This window comes from Elephantulus edwardii, unplaced genomic scaffold (genome assembly GCF_000299155.1).
Source record: "Elephantulus edwardii isolate Elephantulus edwardi_28Jun2011 unplaced genomic scaffold, EleEdw1.0 scaffold00130, whole genome shotgun sequence".
In the NCBI taxonomy this organism is placed as follows: domain Eukaryota; kingdom Metazoa; phylum Chordata; class Mammalia; order Macroscelidea; family Macroscelididae; genus Elephantulus; species Elephantulus edwardii.
In genome coordinates, this window is record NW_006399880.1 from 8,608,144 (window position 1) to 8,624,695 (window position 16,552).

The following is a 16,552-nucleotide window of genomic DNA, read 5'->3' on the forward strand; positions in this document are numbered from 1 at the left end:
GTCATAGACGACTCATAGTGACCCTATGAATGAAAGACCTGAACACTTGTATAACTTTCATCATTTTTCCACGTTCAATTCTAAAACTCTTCAGTATCAACAAAATGAAGAACTACTATGTCAGAGAAGTTCCAGAACCTTCTGTACTTAAACATAGTTTGCTGTGTTGTGTTCCATTTTTGGTATATTTTCGAATGCTGAAATGTTTTTGGAGTTAAATAAAGAGTATACATTTTTTTTAAAATGAAAAGATATTTCTTGAGAATTGAATATACATTAGCCACTTTGGTAAATGTAGGGAAAGAGTGAACAAAAACCCACCCTGTCTTTAAGAAGTTTATATTCTCTTGAGATGTAAAAGATAAGAAAGAAATATAATTTAAATTTTTCCATATTTTAAAAAGGCACCTCACAAGATGTCAGTTGGGGATGACGTGATATAGGAGAAAGAGTCAACCAAAAACTTCTCAAGGAATTGGAACCGACTCAGTGACCCTATAGCCAGTTGTAAGAGGCTGTAAATCACACAGGAGGAGAACGATCATTTTTCTCTGTGGAGCAGCTGGTAGACTCAAATCACCCACCTTCGAGCTGGCAGCCCAACTCCTTACCACTGGGCCACCAAAGGAGAAAGATCTCCTTTCAGGGACTTTGAAAATAGGACTCCTGTGTTTGAGTTCTGTTTCTGCAAACGTATGATTCTGGAGAAGCTATTTAAACTCTTTACGTCTCAGCTTCTTCAGCAGTCAAGAGAATAATCTTTATCAAGCAAGATGATTCTCCTGATTGGCAGAATCCCCAGAACGAATCCGGTAAGCTTTAAACTTGAAATCGGATATGTATCCATCACAGCCTTTTCCCTGCTGTGGTCGTTGTGCCACAGTGCCCAGAATCTCATAGATCTCATAAATGAAAGCCTGGCTACCTGCCGATGGTTTCCCTCATTTTAGAATAATTTATTTTTCTTATGTTTTTAGAATCTCTATAGGATGTTTGAACGTAGGGTGTTTTCCCCCTAGAACAAACCCAAAGTAACACATTTGGACTGATAGGGCAGCTCACATTACTGACACAGTCATCTTGAAGCTTACACAATGACTCCGTGAACAAACTCTGTAGCAGCTCACAGAGCAGGAGGTTCCATCCAGTCACTGGCCAGGTAGTTTTCAGCAGTGGGACCAGACTCCCTCCCTCCCGGGCTTGCTTCACTCTCAGTATATGGTCTCCTAATTTTCCAAAGCCTCAGGTGGACTCTTTCTGTCCACAGGGATAAGGGGCTCTGGAAAGGAGAGAGAGGAGCCTGAGTTGTCTGCAGCTTTTCAGGCTTAATCTCAATTAACAAAAGCCACCTGGGGGCCTCTGTGCTGGGAAGGACTGAGGCCGGTTTGTTTTCAGGCTGCGGGTTGCCAGGGCTTTGTTAACTGCCCTTAGGGAGGGACTCTCAGGAAAATTGTATTTACTTTTCCTGGACACCAGCCCTGTAAAGCTTTTGCTTTATAACATGACCTACATCTGAAGACTGTTTTGCTGAACAGGGTCAGGTCTGAGTAGGCTGGTCAGGTTGAATTTTAATTCAGAATGATTTTCCTTCCTGGGCACTGCTGTCCTCACACTGGTTAAAGGCTCCTCCGGGAACCCCTGCAGAAACATGCACATACATCACACGCACTTTTTAGTGTTTTGGTCTTTCAAGCGTGTCTCACAGTTTATATATTTGTGTGCTGATTGATTGTAAATCTCTCACGCTTGAAGGCAAAGACAGACCAGAGTTGGTTTTGACCCTGTTCACCATTGCTAGACCACCCCACCCCACTGCATGCATCTCTGTTAGGAACCAATTCATAGCTGACCCTCCAGAAGCTGCAAATCACGTGGGAGACATTTCCCATCTTCCTCCCACAGAGCAGAAGGTGGATTTGAACTGTCCTGGAGGTGCCTCCTTTGAATTAGCAGCACAGCTCTGTACAGGCTGTGGCACACTCAAAAACTCAAGCTCATTTGCCTCCAAAAGGAACCACCTCATAGCTGACCCTCCAGGCACTTTTCAGAGGCTGTGAATAGCCTAGGAGACTGCCCATCTTTTTTCTCCCTCCAAGAAGCTGAGGGATTCAAACTGCCTGTCATTAGATTGACTATGTGAGTCCTCATCCACCAGCACATGACAGCTTCCTGCAGATTAGAACTTGTTGTTAGGTGCTGGTGAGTCCATTACGATTCATAGCAACCCTATGAACAACAGATCTGATCCTTGCCCTATCTTGTCCCATCCTCACAATCTTTGAGATGCTTAAGCCCACCGTTACAGTCACTGTATCAATCTATTTTATTGAGCTTCTATTCTTCCCTTATGAAGACCCTCCACCTTGAGGAGTGGGTCCTTTTCCAAGAACTGGCCGCTTCTAACAATCCACCCAATACATGTAAGAAACACCGTGGTTGCACATCCTTCAAGACTGATTTGTTTGCTCTTTTGATAGCCCATAGGATTTTCAGGAGCTTCTCTGATATCACGATTTAAAAGCATCAATTATTCTGTCATCCTTATCATTGGTTCAAGTTTTAGATGCATAGCCAGCAACTGAACAGATTTTCCCAATGCAACCCATTTTTTTTCTTCTTAACTGCTATTATACTGGGTGCTGATTTGGGATCCAAATAAAATGAAATAATTGTCAACTTCTGTCTTCTCTCCATGTATTGGGATTTTGTTTTGATTCAATGGTGAGGAATTTTGTTTTCTTGATGTTGAGATATAATTAATATTGAAGGCTGCAGTGTCTGATCTCCTTGCAGCAAGTGCTTCAAGTCCTCCTTGTTTTTACAAAGTTTTGTCATCTGCATATTGCATGTTATTGATGATTCTTCCTCTGATTCTGATGTCGCAATCCTCTTCATATGGTCCAGCATCTTGAATTACTTGCCCAGCATACAGATTGAAAAACTATGGTAACAGGATACAACCCTGACATATATGTTTTCTGATTTTAAACTGTAATATTCTCTTGTTCTGTTCAGACAATAGCTTTTTTTTATATATGCCCAAGTTTCACATAAGCACAATTAAGTGTTCTGGGTTTCCTATTCTTCTCAATGTTAGACAAAATTTATAACATACAGTAATAAGTCTTTTTTTAGACAATAAAATTCAGATAAACATCTTTCTGGTATTCTCTGCTTTCAGCCAAAACACATCTGACATCAGTAATAATATCCCTTGAGCCATAGCCTCTTCTGAATCCAGCTTGGACTTCTGACAGCTCCCTGCCAATGTAGCCATTTTAGAATAATTTTTAGCAAGATTTTACCTGCATATTATATTAAAGATATTGCTTGATAAATTCTACATTTATTGAATCACCTTTTTTTTAGACTAGGAAGAAATATGGATCTCTTTCAGTCAGTTGACCACGTAGTTATCTTCCAAACTTCTTGACGTAGACTAGTGAGCATGCCCAGGGCTCCCTCTGTTAAAATATGTCAATTGGTACTCCATTGAAACCTTGAGCCTTATTTTTTGACAATGTTTTAGAGCAGTTTCAATTTCTTTCTTCATTACTATTGGTTCTTCACCATATGCTATTTCCTGAAATGGTTCTGCTGAACCGATTCTTTTTGGTAAAGTGACTCTGTATCTGGGCTTGAATTTGTTCTTTGGTTCATTCAACTTGAAAAATGTCGAGCACGTTCTTATATGATGGCTTGTTAAATTCTGCTTTTTGCAGATTTTGTTACAATGCTCTTCTTTGTTTCCCAGAGCTGCCCTTTGAAATCTTCTGTTCATCTCCTTACTTCAGTGTTTCTTCCCTTTGTTTTGGTCTCTCAATGTTGTTGTTATGTGTCATTGAGTCACCTGCAACCCGTAGCAACCCAGCTCTGAACCCTGCCCTGTCCTGAGCCAGTCTCACTAATCCTGATACACAAACTTCCACAGCTGCACTTACTGTGTTAGTCCATCTCATCCAGGGTGTTCCTCTCCCTCACTGTCCCTCCACCCTTATAAGCATGATGTCCTTCCTATTCTGGCCACATGCCTAAGGTATGTTAGACAGAGCTTCAAAATCCTTGCCTCTAAGGAGAGACTTAGTTTCACCCTCTCCAAGACAGATCTGTTTTCTTGGCAGTCCATGGTATGTTCATGACTCTTCTCCAGCACCACGACTTGAAAGCATCAATTTTTTTCCCTTCTGTCATCCTTAGTTATTGTCCATCTCTCTGAAGTATAAGAAGTGATTGTGAAGACTATGGCCTGGATTAGGTGCACCTTGTACTAGTGTATTTTTCGGAGTCTCATCTGACATCCAATTTTGTCTTTTCTTTCTCCCATGGTTTTGTAATGATCTTTTGCTTTCCTCAAGTATGATATCTTTGAATCACCCCATAACTCATCTGGTGTTTGTTTATTAGTGTTCAGTGCCTCAAACTTATTTTTGAAATGGTTTTTAAATTCAGATGGGATAGAGTCAATATTACATTTTGGTTCTTGTTTACTTGTTTTCCTTTTTTTTATTTCAGTTTGAGCTTGTATATGAGTAGTTGATTGTCTTTTCCATAGTCAATCCTTGGTCTTGTCCTGACTGCTGATATTGACCTTCTCCAGTGATTCTTTCCACAGTTGTAGTTAATTTGGACCCTATGTAGCAAATCAGGTGAGATCCAGGAGTATAGTTGCCATTTATACTTTTATAAATGCATTTGCAATGATTGTGCAATACAATAACACAAGAGAGGAAGTTGGTAGTTTAACTTGAAATATTAATAAAAGAGAAAAAATTTCATTGCTGATGTCAGATGAATCCTGGGTGAAAGCACAGAGTACCAAAAGGATATCTATTTGTGTTTTATTTTCTATCCAAAGGAATTTGACTATGTGGATAACAACAAATTGTGGCTAACATTGGGAAGAATGGAAATCCCAGAATACCTAGACCTAGACCAGGAAGCTACTGTATGAACAGAGCAAGGGAACCCTTCATGGTTCAAACTCAAGACAGGAGTTGCATCAAAGATGTATTCTTAGGGGAGCTCTGGTGGTCTAGTGGCAAAGAGCTGCAACTACAATCCCAGAGGCTCACGGTTCAAATCCACCAGATGCTCTGCCGGGAAAGGAGGGACAGTCTCCTCCTGTACCAGTCAGATCTGATTTGATGGTACACTCACACAAAAAAATAATAAAATTTTTAAAAAAATTCAAAAAAGGATGTATTCTTTCTCCATACAGTTTCAGTCTATATGTAGAACAGATCATCTGGGAGGCTGGCTTTTATGAAGAAGAAGGTGGTATCAGGATTGGAGCTATTCATTATGTAGATGACACAACCATGATTGCCAAAATGGAGGAGGACTTGAAGTATTTGCTGCAGAAGGTCAAGGACTTCAGTCTTCAATATGGATTGTGTCTCAATATAAAGAAGACAAAGATTTTCACCATCAGACAAATTGGCAGCATCATGATGGATGGAGAAAAGATTGAGGTTGTTAACAATTTCATCTTACTGGGGTCCACAGTTAACACTTTTAGCACCAGCAGTGAGGAACTCAAAAGGCAAGTGCTTTAGGAAAGTTGGCTGTCAAGGACATCTCAAGAGTGCTAAAGAGCAAAGATGTCAGTCTAGAGACTAAGGTTTGCCTGATTCAGGCCGTGGTCTTCTCATTTGCTTGTTATACATCTGAGAGCTGGACATTGACTAAGAATGATAGAAGAAGAATAGATGCCTTAGAATTGTGATGCTGAAGAAGAATATTGAACATACTGTATACTGCTAAGAGAACAAATGAGTTTGTCCTGGAGAGTGTAACATCAAGTTGCTCCTTGGAGAGTAGGATTTTGGAACTCCATCTCACAGACTGCCAGAATGTTGCCAGGAGAGATCAGCCTTTGGAGGAGGACATCATGTTTGGAAGAGTGAAGGGTCAGAGCAAGGGAGGAATACCCTGAATGAGATATATTGAAATAGTGAAAGTGGCAATAGAGTCAGGTGTGTCAGAGATGGTGAGATTGGTTCAGGATAAGGCAGGGTCCAAAGGGTAGCTATGAGTCATAGTTGACTTCATGGCACATAACAACAACATTCTTTTTCAGTTGACTGCAGAAAGCAGATTAATAATCTTATCACACATCTTCTTCTTGTTGCTGTCAGTCTGGAACAAACTCAGCTGATTCTCCAGCAGATTTTCATAGGCTGTAAGCTGTGGTGATGAAGGAAGAAGTTCAAGTTGCTTTGAAGGAAATAGCAAAAAATAAGTCCCCAGGAATAGATGTTATACCAATGGACATATTTCAGCTAACAGAGGCTGCCCTGGACATGCACACCAAGTTGTGTCAATAAATCTGGAGAACAACCACTTGGCCAACTGATTGGAAGAGGTCTATATTTGTTCCCATTCCAAGAAGGTAACCCAACAGAGTGTGAAAACTATAAAACAATATCGTTGATTTCACATGCAAGTAAGATTCTGCTGAAGATTATCCAAAAACAATTGGAACAGCACATCAGCAGAGAACTGCCGGAAGTCCAGGCTGGGTTTAGAAGGGGTCGTGGTACTAGGGATAATGTAGCTGATGTTAGATGGATCTTGGCTGAAAGCATGGAGTACCAGTGGAATGTCTATCTCTGTTTCATTGATTATGCAAAGGTGTTTGACTGTGTGGATCATAACAAACTGTGGCTGACTCTGAGAAGAATGGGAATCCCAGAACACTTGGTGGCACATAACAACTAAAAATATCTGTGCCTATCTGTCTTTTTGTTTATCCTTACATCCATCCACACACAAATTCTTCAGTACTAGTGTAAAATCAGTTGTAAAATTAATCAAGCTTTTTTCCCCCTCAGTCTGATAGCCAGAATTTTTTTTTATTTTTTTAATTGATTTTAATGAAAGTTTACAGAGATTTTGGATTTCCATTCATTCATTGTTGCATTTTTCTCCCTGCCTACCCCTCCTCACCAATTAGCTTTTCTCTTTGAAAAAGAAAAGAAAAAAAATCTTTCATTGTTATTCACACCCTCCCCTCAAATCCACTCCACTATGCTACCTTAGTTCTGGACTCCTGTCAGAACAATAATATCTAGAATATTTTAACAATGACATAATCCCCAGAGATTAGGACATTATGGTTAAGAAAATAACTGAACAAATATTAAGAGGCCCCCACACCATACCATGTTGTCAGGAGGGACTCGTCTTTGGAAAAGACATCCTGTTGTGAAAGTTGGAAGGTCAGAGAAAGGCAAGAAGACTCTCTACACTATGGATTGGTAAAATGACTATAACAATGTGCTTGAACATATCAGATATCAGGGCAAGGTCTGACCTGTTGTTTATTGGGGTCTCTCTAACTGGAGGGCATATAACAACAACAGCAACAAAAACATAGCATTGCAGTAGATGACAAAAAGAGGCCAGGAGTTAAAAGAAAGAATAGATGTTATTAATCATATTGCACTTCTGTATTAGAGCTTAAAATCTGCAGCACACAGTTTGCAGAGAGGTGAAGTCTCTACTAGGGTCCTAATTCCATTCTGATTGTTGACATAGGCATAAATGCCATTCGAGTTTCATTCAAATCATCAAACCAGCCACGCAGTTTTGCCCTCAAGGAAAGCTCAGTTTGAGATCCCAGCAGCAAGGACAGCTTGTTACTGCTGTTGAATGGCAATTGAGTGAACTCAAACCGACAGTGACCCTAAGTCCCACAGAATGAACTTCTGCCATTCTCACCATCTTTCCTATGCTTAAGCCCATGATCACAGGTGCTGTGTCAAGCCATTATCAGGAGAAGCCAGCGTCTGGAAAAAAGACATCATGCTTAGAAATGGATGCCAGCTTGGGGGGTTGGGGGCAATTACTTAACTGCGTGTGTCCTTATTGATTATCATGAGTCATAGCTCTGAACACCACGTAGCTGGGCAAGTGGGAGAGAGAGTGGAGGGAGAGAAAGACAGAGAGGCACTGCCAGGGAGAGAAAGATAAAGAGCAAAGAGAATTAAGCTGACACAGAGGTGTTTTCAACTAATTCTCTGCAAGTTTAACATTTATTTTGCTTTTATTTCCCTACCCTTCTACAAATAAGCAGAAAAGCCTAAAGATTCTGGGTATATTTTGTTCAAGATGTTTGTGTCCTGGGTTTAACTATAACATTTATCTTTACATCCTAAAGCTTTAGGAGCTAATTTTCCTAAGAAGTGTTCCCAAAGAATAAGACTTCCCAGGATCAAGGATAATCAACAGAGACTCTTCTATAAAGACATTAACATGACAAAAACACAAACCAACTATGATTCTGGAATGAAGGAAATTCATCAACAATGACACTGAGGGTTTTCCAGCCATTCATGCACAGATGTGCTCTTGTGTAGAGAGACACACAAAACCCGTGCCCATGATTCCTTGAGGCCAAGAGCCATTCAAATGTGTCTTAGGTGTTAGTGTGGTTCCATCAGTGATAAGTGTGTGTGTTTAAGCTGCTGTATCTTAATGGAGCAAAAACTACAAAGCAGCAGCATTTGTAAGACACGGTGTGTTGGTCATAGTACTTTATCTCATCGCACTTATAAAAAAGAGCACTGTCAATTATATACATGAACTCTAGCTTGTGTCTTAGAATGGTACCGTATAAATACAATCCCACTACCAGAAGTATTGTTGTGAGGGGCCTTCAAGTCAAGAATGACTCACAGCAACCCTATGAACAACAGATCTGAACCCTGTTCTATCCTGTGCCATCTTCACACTTGCTGACACACTAGAGCTGATTGCAGCAGTCACATTAGTACATCTGGTCAAGGGTTCCTCTCCTTCACCAACTCTCCACCCTTCCAAGAATTAATGTTCTTCTTCAAGGAATAGCCTCTCCTAGCAACATGCCCAAAGTAAGTAAGGCAAAGACTCATCATTCTTGCCTAAAGTACATTCTGCCGGCACACTCTCCATGACATGTTTGTTTGCTCTCTTGACTGTCTATGGGATGTTCAGTGCTCTTCTCCAACACCACAGCTCAAAGGCATCAATTCTTCTTCCGTCATCCTTATTCATTGTCCAGCTCTCAGTTATATAGCAAGTAACCAGAAATACTATGGCCAAAATCTATGGCACCTTAGTTCTCATATTGATATTATTACTCTTCCATAATTTGGAGAGGTCCATAACTATAGATTTCCCCAGTGTAATGTATCTCCTTATTTCCTAACTGCTGATACCAAAGGTGTTAATTGTGGATCCAAATAAGGTTAAATGATTGACAGCTTAAATCTCTACTCCTTCTGTTGTGATGTTGCCTGTAGGTCCAGTGGTAATAATCTTTCTTTTCTTGACATTATGATGCAATTCATACTAAGGGCTGCATTCCTTGATCTTCTCCAACAAGTGCTTCAAGTCCTCCTCACTTTCAACAAGCACGGTTATGCCACCTGCATAACACAGGTTATTAATTAGTTTTCCTCTGATCCTGATGATACATTCCTCTTCATAGAATCTAGCTTCTTGAATAATTTATCCAGCATACCGATTAAATAGGTATGGAGAAAGAACACAACCCTGACACGTTCCCTTCTTAATTTTTTCAGCCGACGTACTGTACTCTTGTTCTGTTCGCACAACAGCCTCCTAGTAGGTATGGTTTTGCATGAGCACACAATTAAGTGCTCTGGGTCTCCCATCCCTCTCAATGTCAGCCATAACTTGTTTTGATTCACACAGTTAAATGACTTTGCCCAGTCAATAAAGCACAAATAGACATTCCTCTGGTACTTTTTACTTTCAGACTGGATCCATCTGACATCAGCAATATCCCTGGTGCCACAGCCTCTTCTAAATCCTGCTTGAACTTCTGGCAGTTCCCTATCTATATACTATTCTAGCCATTTTTGAATGATCTTCACCTATATTTTGCTTGCATGTGATATTAATGATATTGTTGAGTGGTTTCCACATTCCAGTGGACCACCTTTCTTGGGATTGGGAACAAACATTGATCTCTTCCAATCTGTTGGTGACACAGCTGTCTGTATTGTAAGATGCTTAATAGTTGTGGAGATATTTACTTTCTTTTACTATACTATAGTAACTAAAGGAAAAAGTACCTATAAAATGAAAATCTGAAGATTTTTATCACTTTTTTAAGCCATTTTGTTGGTCTCCAGTTGCCTTACTGTGAACTTTTCTAGTCATTGTGTTAATCTCCAGTTGCCTTAACGGTGGGCACATGGTCTTGCAAATCAGCAACAGCTGTGGGGCCAATATAAAAGAGTGATTTCCACACAGTATCAGTTGGCCTAGTGGACAGAAAGTGATGCCACCAAGCCAAAGGTGGATGACTTTAATCCGTGGCCCTCAGGCCTGTTTTTAATTGGTTTTAGTCCAACATCTCTAGGTATTACAGCCCTGGCCTGTCCACTTGCAGTACAGAGGTAACTCGTGGTTGCTGTGAAGCTAAACACTGTGACACTGATGTGTCAAATGTGATAACGGTTACCCATGGTGGACAGTGTTTGGTGGAGCTCCACAATTAAAACAAGCCTGGAAGCAAGAGTGGCATCCACTTCTGAAATAGTTTGCCTCCAGAAACCCTATGAACCTGGAGAAAGGAAGAAAGTTATTCAAGTGTATAACAGGTCTTTCGTTCATAGAGTTGCTATGAGTTGCCTATGTATGACTCGACAGCACTTAACAACAACAACAACAAGAGAAGAGGATGGATGATGGTGGTAAAGAGAGGGTGAAAAAAACTGTGGTACTGCTGTAAAGAGATTGTGGCACTGTTGTGAAGATATTGTAGCAAGATGTAACCAGAGAAATACTGAAAATAAAGGGCACAGTTAAAAGTTTTGCTTACTAGGTGATTGAAGGAAAAGCTGAATTGTAACTGTTCTGAGATAAAGCCCATAGTTAAAGGTTTTACTTGCTGGATGTCTGAAGAAAAAGTTGACTTATAACTGCTCTGAGATAAAATTTGCTGGATACTTGAGGAAACCAGGGCCTTCTTGCATTTGTGTTGCTGAACTGGGACTTTCACTAATTTAGGAATTATGCCTTATTAATCTGGCTTAAGACTGCTTAACTAAACGTGGACTTGCATTGTGAGATATATTTTACTTATAAGGCTCTCCAACCTATTTCCCTAATAAATACCACAACTGTAAGTAAAATCTGTGAGTCTTGTAACAAACATAGCATCCAGTGATTGGTAAAAATAAGTGCATGTTGATTGGTATGGCTGACTTTGTAGCTATTTGTATGGTACAATGAAAGAATTGCCAAAAGAAATAACAGATAAATCTTGGTGAGGATGAAATCAAGCTGCTCCTTAGAGGCTCTCTCTGTCTTACATACTTTGGATATGTTGCTAGGAGAGACCAGTCCTTGGAGAAGGATATCATGCTTGGACGTGTGGAGGGACAGCACAGGAGAGGGAGACCCCAGATGATATGGCTTGACACAATAACTGGGGTAAGTGAGGGTCAGAGACAGTGAGATTGGCTTAGAATACAGCAGGGCTCAGAGCTATCGTGCAAAGGGTCACTATGACTCATAGTGGACTCAACAGCACATAACAACAACACAACAACATTAGTGCCCCTTTATAAAGTGGGTAGAAGTCAGATTCATTCACCCGTATAACATTACTGCTCACAAGGTGTGAAAAACTAAAATATTCTTAGCTTCACTTCAGACCATTCAACCTCCCAGTTTCCATTACTGAATAAGATGTTAGTATCTCCCAAAGAGACGTGCCTTTCCCCAATCCACCAGTGCTGTTGTTAGGTGTCATCCAGTTGTCTATAACTCACAGTGACACTGCAAACAACATCTCAGAACCTTGCCCTGTCCTGCACCATCATTATGATCTCCACCACACTTCATTTTAAGCCCATTACTGCAGTCACTGTGTCAATCCACATCATTGAGGGTCATCCTCTCTTTCTTTGTCTCTCCTCTTTTTCCAGCATAATGTCTTTTCCCAAGGATTGGTACCACCTGACAGCATGCTCAAGTATATAATGTAAATTCAGTGTTTAAGTATGAGATTCAGTGAGGGAAATAGGCTACAAATTCTGTACCTGCTCCCTCAGTGCATATGGAACAGAATGCTCTCTGAATGATACCAAGTTAGCAAAGAGCAAAACCTCTAAACTTTGGCCAGCCAAAAAGCCTCACAACACCTTTTTAAGATTTTAAATAAGCATAGAACAAAATCAACTTTATCCACTTAACAATAGGAGACAAGCATGGAAGGGGGGAAAAAAGTGAAGTACATCCTTTTCAAGGATACTGTTTTTAAAAGGAGAAGATTAGTTGGCTGAACTTCTAAAGATGGGAGAAAATGTGACTTTGAACAAAGTGAAGTGACAGCACCTTGTCACTCTCGAAGTTGAGAGAGGAGAGAGAGCAGAAAAGGCAATTTGATGATTGCTCAGATGGGGAAGAGCGAGCTGCATCCATTTTAACTCTTTAAGTGACAGCATTTTGAATAGGCTTCTCTAAAATACTGATTGGATCCATCGAGCCTGAGCCAAAATTAGACTCCGCCACGTTGGAGTAGTGCATAAACTATAATAGTCCTATTTTCTAAGTCACATGAAACGACCATCTTCCTTTCAACTGTGGTGTAGAGGCTTTGAGCAAATTGTATATTAAGTGAGCTGTGTTAATTAAAGATAGAGGGAGATGGATTTTAATCCTCTCTATTGCTCCAGAGGGATCACCTTAAATGCACAGTGAAATCTCTATTATTTTTCTATTAACAATCTCTGAAGAAAAGCCAACTCCCCCACCCCCGCCTTTGCTGGTAAGGACTGCCTACTTGCCATGCATATTTAAATAACTGTTACACTGAATTGACTTTAAGAACTGGCTCCCAGCATAATGGATGCATCAAAATATAGAGAAAAATGGAGGCGACACCTTAAAGACCTCCACACACAAGAAAAGACAAAAAGGAGGTAAAAGATACTGAGAGTGTCTTCACCATTTTCTAAACGGTGCCATATGGTAATGACATACAGAGTGGATCAGTCACTTAATTCCTTGCCATTGACATGAGTTAACTCTGTTGTTGCTATGTGCTGTCAAGTTGCTGAGACTCACAGTGACCCTATTTACATACAACAACCCTAAACCCTTCTCTATCCTGTGCCAATCTCCAACACGCCTATGCCCATCACCCTAGTCACTAAATCAATCCATCTCCTTGAGGGTCTTTCTCTCCTGCACTGTCCCTCCATGCTCCCAAGCATGACATCCCTCTCTAAGGACTGGTCCCTAGTTGCAATATGTTCAAAGTATGTCAGACGAAGCTTCAGAATCTTTGCCTCCAAGGGGCAGCCTAGTTTTACCTGTTCCAGGATGAACCTGTTTGTTCTCCTAGCAGTCCATAATATATTCAACACTCTTCTCCAGCACCACAGCTCAAAGGCATCAATTCTCCTTCTCTCATCCCTAATCATTGTCCAGCTCTCTGATGCAGAGCAAGTTAACTGTAGTTCATTCAAGTCTATTAGCTAAGAAGAATCACATCTATGCCTTCTGCAAGACACTTGGTGGGAACAGTGGTTAAGTGCTAAGCTGTTAACCAGAAAGTGGGCAATTCAAAACCACCAACCTTCCTAAGGGAGAAAGATGCGGTGGTCAGCTTCTAGAAATACACTCAAATGTATTGCCATCAAGTCAGAACTGAATTAAAGCCGATTTTCTGGTGTGTTTTCATGGGAGATTGCCTATTGGCAGATGAATTCAAACTGACAGAGGAACCTCTTTGGGCTGACAGTGTAACTCTCTCAGTGTGCTTGAGAAACAAGCTGCAAAGGAACCACTTTTGTTGCCAATTATTTTAAAGGGAATGTACTACACACAAATTCAAGAGATCAGCCTCATCTCCGCCAGAAAGATCCCATATTGCACCTAGGAAACCTGCCCCCACAGTTAATGAGGAAAATACTCTAATGACACCCAAACGAGCCTATATTGCACCATAATTCCATAGCAAAATATCTGGGCTGAGACCAAAAGGAATTATTCCAACTGACCTAAGGAGTGTGTATCGCTTTCAATAAAGCAAACGTTGCTTCATAATAAAGCCAAAGTAACTGAGAAGAACGAAAAACCAAGAAGAGCCGAAGGAAGATTTTACTGAGGAGCACTTAGGAATCAGAATCCCTTTATGTGAAAGTACTTGGGAATGAGACCGAAGACGGTAGTGAAAGCACTTACCACAAGTTAACCAGGAAAGGATGCTCCAGGCCCTGCATGATCTGGAGCTCCTTGAAGACATTCCTCACTTCGTTGCGCTCCACACACTTCTGTTTGTTCATGTACTTCATTGCGTACATCTTCTTGGTGTCATTCTTCTGGACAATGCAGACCTGATGGTGCAAACCAGCATGAGAATGTGGACTGGGTGATGACAGGAGATGTCATGAGGGAACAAGCTTGTTCTCTGGCATGACTCAAGTGCTTTAACTTTGCAAAATCTTTACAGTTAAAGTCACCAATTAGCTCTGATTTAAAGACAAAAAGAATTCTCTTCCCTTATACCTGGTCAATCTTGAATCCCCACTCCCTCACAAAAGTTTGTTTGTCATTTTTTAAAACAGACACCATTCTGGAGAAAATATCTTGACTTCAGGAGCCTTCCAATAACAAATGGAATCCAAAATCCTGCTTTCAATGACTGAAATGGGCATAGCTAATTTGTGAAGCTAATAACTATGTGAGGAATTTCCACTTACAACCATATGTAACAAAACAAAAAAAGGGCTTTAAACACTAGGAACATATTAAATATGATGTATGTTTTAGGCATTCAAGAGGCCCATTGGTTATCTGATACAGTAGACAGTAGTTGAGTTTTCAGAAGCAAGCTCAATATGAAATATGAAATACTGTTTTTCCTTGGAGCATGTCCCCATTGAGAAATTAATAAGGGTCTGAACCTAGAAGGTTCTGATAATAAATCAGTCTGAATGTGTGTATTATTTCATAGTAGGGTTTTAAAGATGAAAACAGTATATAAATGAGTTGCAGGAAAGAGAGAAATCAGGTGGCATCTTCCCACATGAGAACCAACAGTTACACTGACAAGATAACCGTTACTAGAGATTTGCCTGATGTAATTTGGAACACTGATTCTGTAACATTATTTTCCTTTGGAGTAGAGGGAAAAGTCTCAAACTCTAATGAGAGTAAACAGAATAGATTTTATTGAGATCATTGGGAGCACAGTAAATGTTCATTATGTAGCTGCTTGTCACACAGTTTTCTCAAATTGTGGTGAAAATGTTATAAAAACCCATTACAAAAACATCATCTCTGCATTAGCTCTCTTTGAGATTCCAGTAACTCAATAATCTGAACATTCTTGAACTCTCTCTTCCCTCAGCTACACAGCCCCGCTAGTGTTTCATCATTTCATTTCTCACCTTCCCAAAACTGCCTTTCCCAATGGCTCGCAAAATTTCAAAGTGGTCGAAGTTGACTGTAAAACAAACAGAAGTATATTGTGAGTACAACATTTTTTTCCTTGGTAGCTAATAAATAAGTGGTGAAGTCTGGGTAACTTGAAGTGTCTTTCTTAAAACAGTATTCAAGACTACCTTAAAAATGCCAATTGATCTCAATCAAGATTAGTTGGACGTAATTATATACTAATCATAAAACTTGGTGCTAAAGAAAGAGCAAAAACAGAATGTTTGTCTTTAGGAAGCATATATTCATTCTCGTGACAGTCCATAAAAAAAACCCCACAGACTCACGCATTAAATAGTTACAGAAACCAATAGAAAATTATAACTGCTGAATGTTAAGAGACGGTGTGGAGCTTTAAGAGCCATGAAATGGGATATGGACTATATAGACAGGGTCAGCATCTCTGAGCACAGAGACTAAAACAAAGATGCAGCATGTGTGAATATGACTCAACTGAAAACCTATTTTTTTGTTTTTAAAAATTGTTGTAAATATGTATAAAGTATAACTTTTGACCATTCAATGTTTTAATAAGAATAATATAGGGATATCAATTACATTAATCAGGTTGTGCAACCATCACCAGTGACTGTTGCCAAATTTCTATCCACCATAGACATAAACTCAATGCTGTCCAAGCAATGACTCTACCTTTCTTCCTCCCTTTGTACTCTGACAATCATGAACAGATTTTTGTTTCTGTGCCTTTTTCTTTTATTAATGGTTACCCGTGGCGGACAGTGTTTGATGGAGCTCCCCAATTAAAACAAGCTTGGAAGCAGGAGTGACATCCACTTTCATAATAGCTTGCCTCCAGAAAGGATGAAAGTCAAAAATGTTGAGGACTTTTGTTCATAGGGTCACTATGAGTCACCTACGACTCAACAGCAGTGAACAACAGCAACAACATGCATTTGTCTGGAAGCTCTGGTTGCCTACTGGCAAGAAGCTGTGCTGCAATCCCAGAGGCACACGGTCTGACTCCACCAGCTGCTCTTCAGGAGAAGGTTGGGCAATCTCCTCCCGTGAAATTAATTGCCTCTGAAAACCCACCAGAGGGTTGTTGGCTGTGGGTCAAGTTCTGACTTCA

At 40.2% G+C, this 16,552-nt stretch overlaps 1 protein-coding gene across 1 annotated transcript in view; it reads right to left on the reverse strand.

Moving 5' to 3' along the window:
* STK32A (serine/threonine kinase 32A) overlaps positions 1 to 15,466 on the reverse strand; it is a 252,339-nt gene extending 236,873 nt beyond the window's left edge. Inside the window, exons 1-2 of the mRNA XM_006893734.1 lie at positions 15,417 to 15,466; positions 14,209 to 14,360 (exon numbers count right to left, since the gene is read on the reverse strand). Of these exons, the coding sequence (XP_006893796.1) occupies positions 14,209 to 14,327 (119 nt within the window). The 5' untranslated portion in view covers positions 14,328 to 14,360; positions 15,417 to 15,466. The remainder of the gene's footprint in view (positions 1 to 14,208; positions 14,361 to 15,416) is intronic.
* Between the last annotated feature and the right edge of the window lie 1,086 nt (positions 15,467 to 16,552).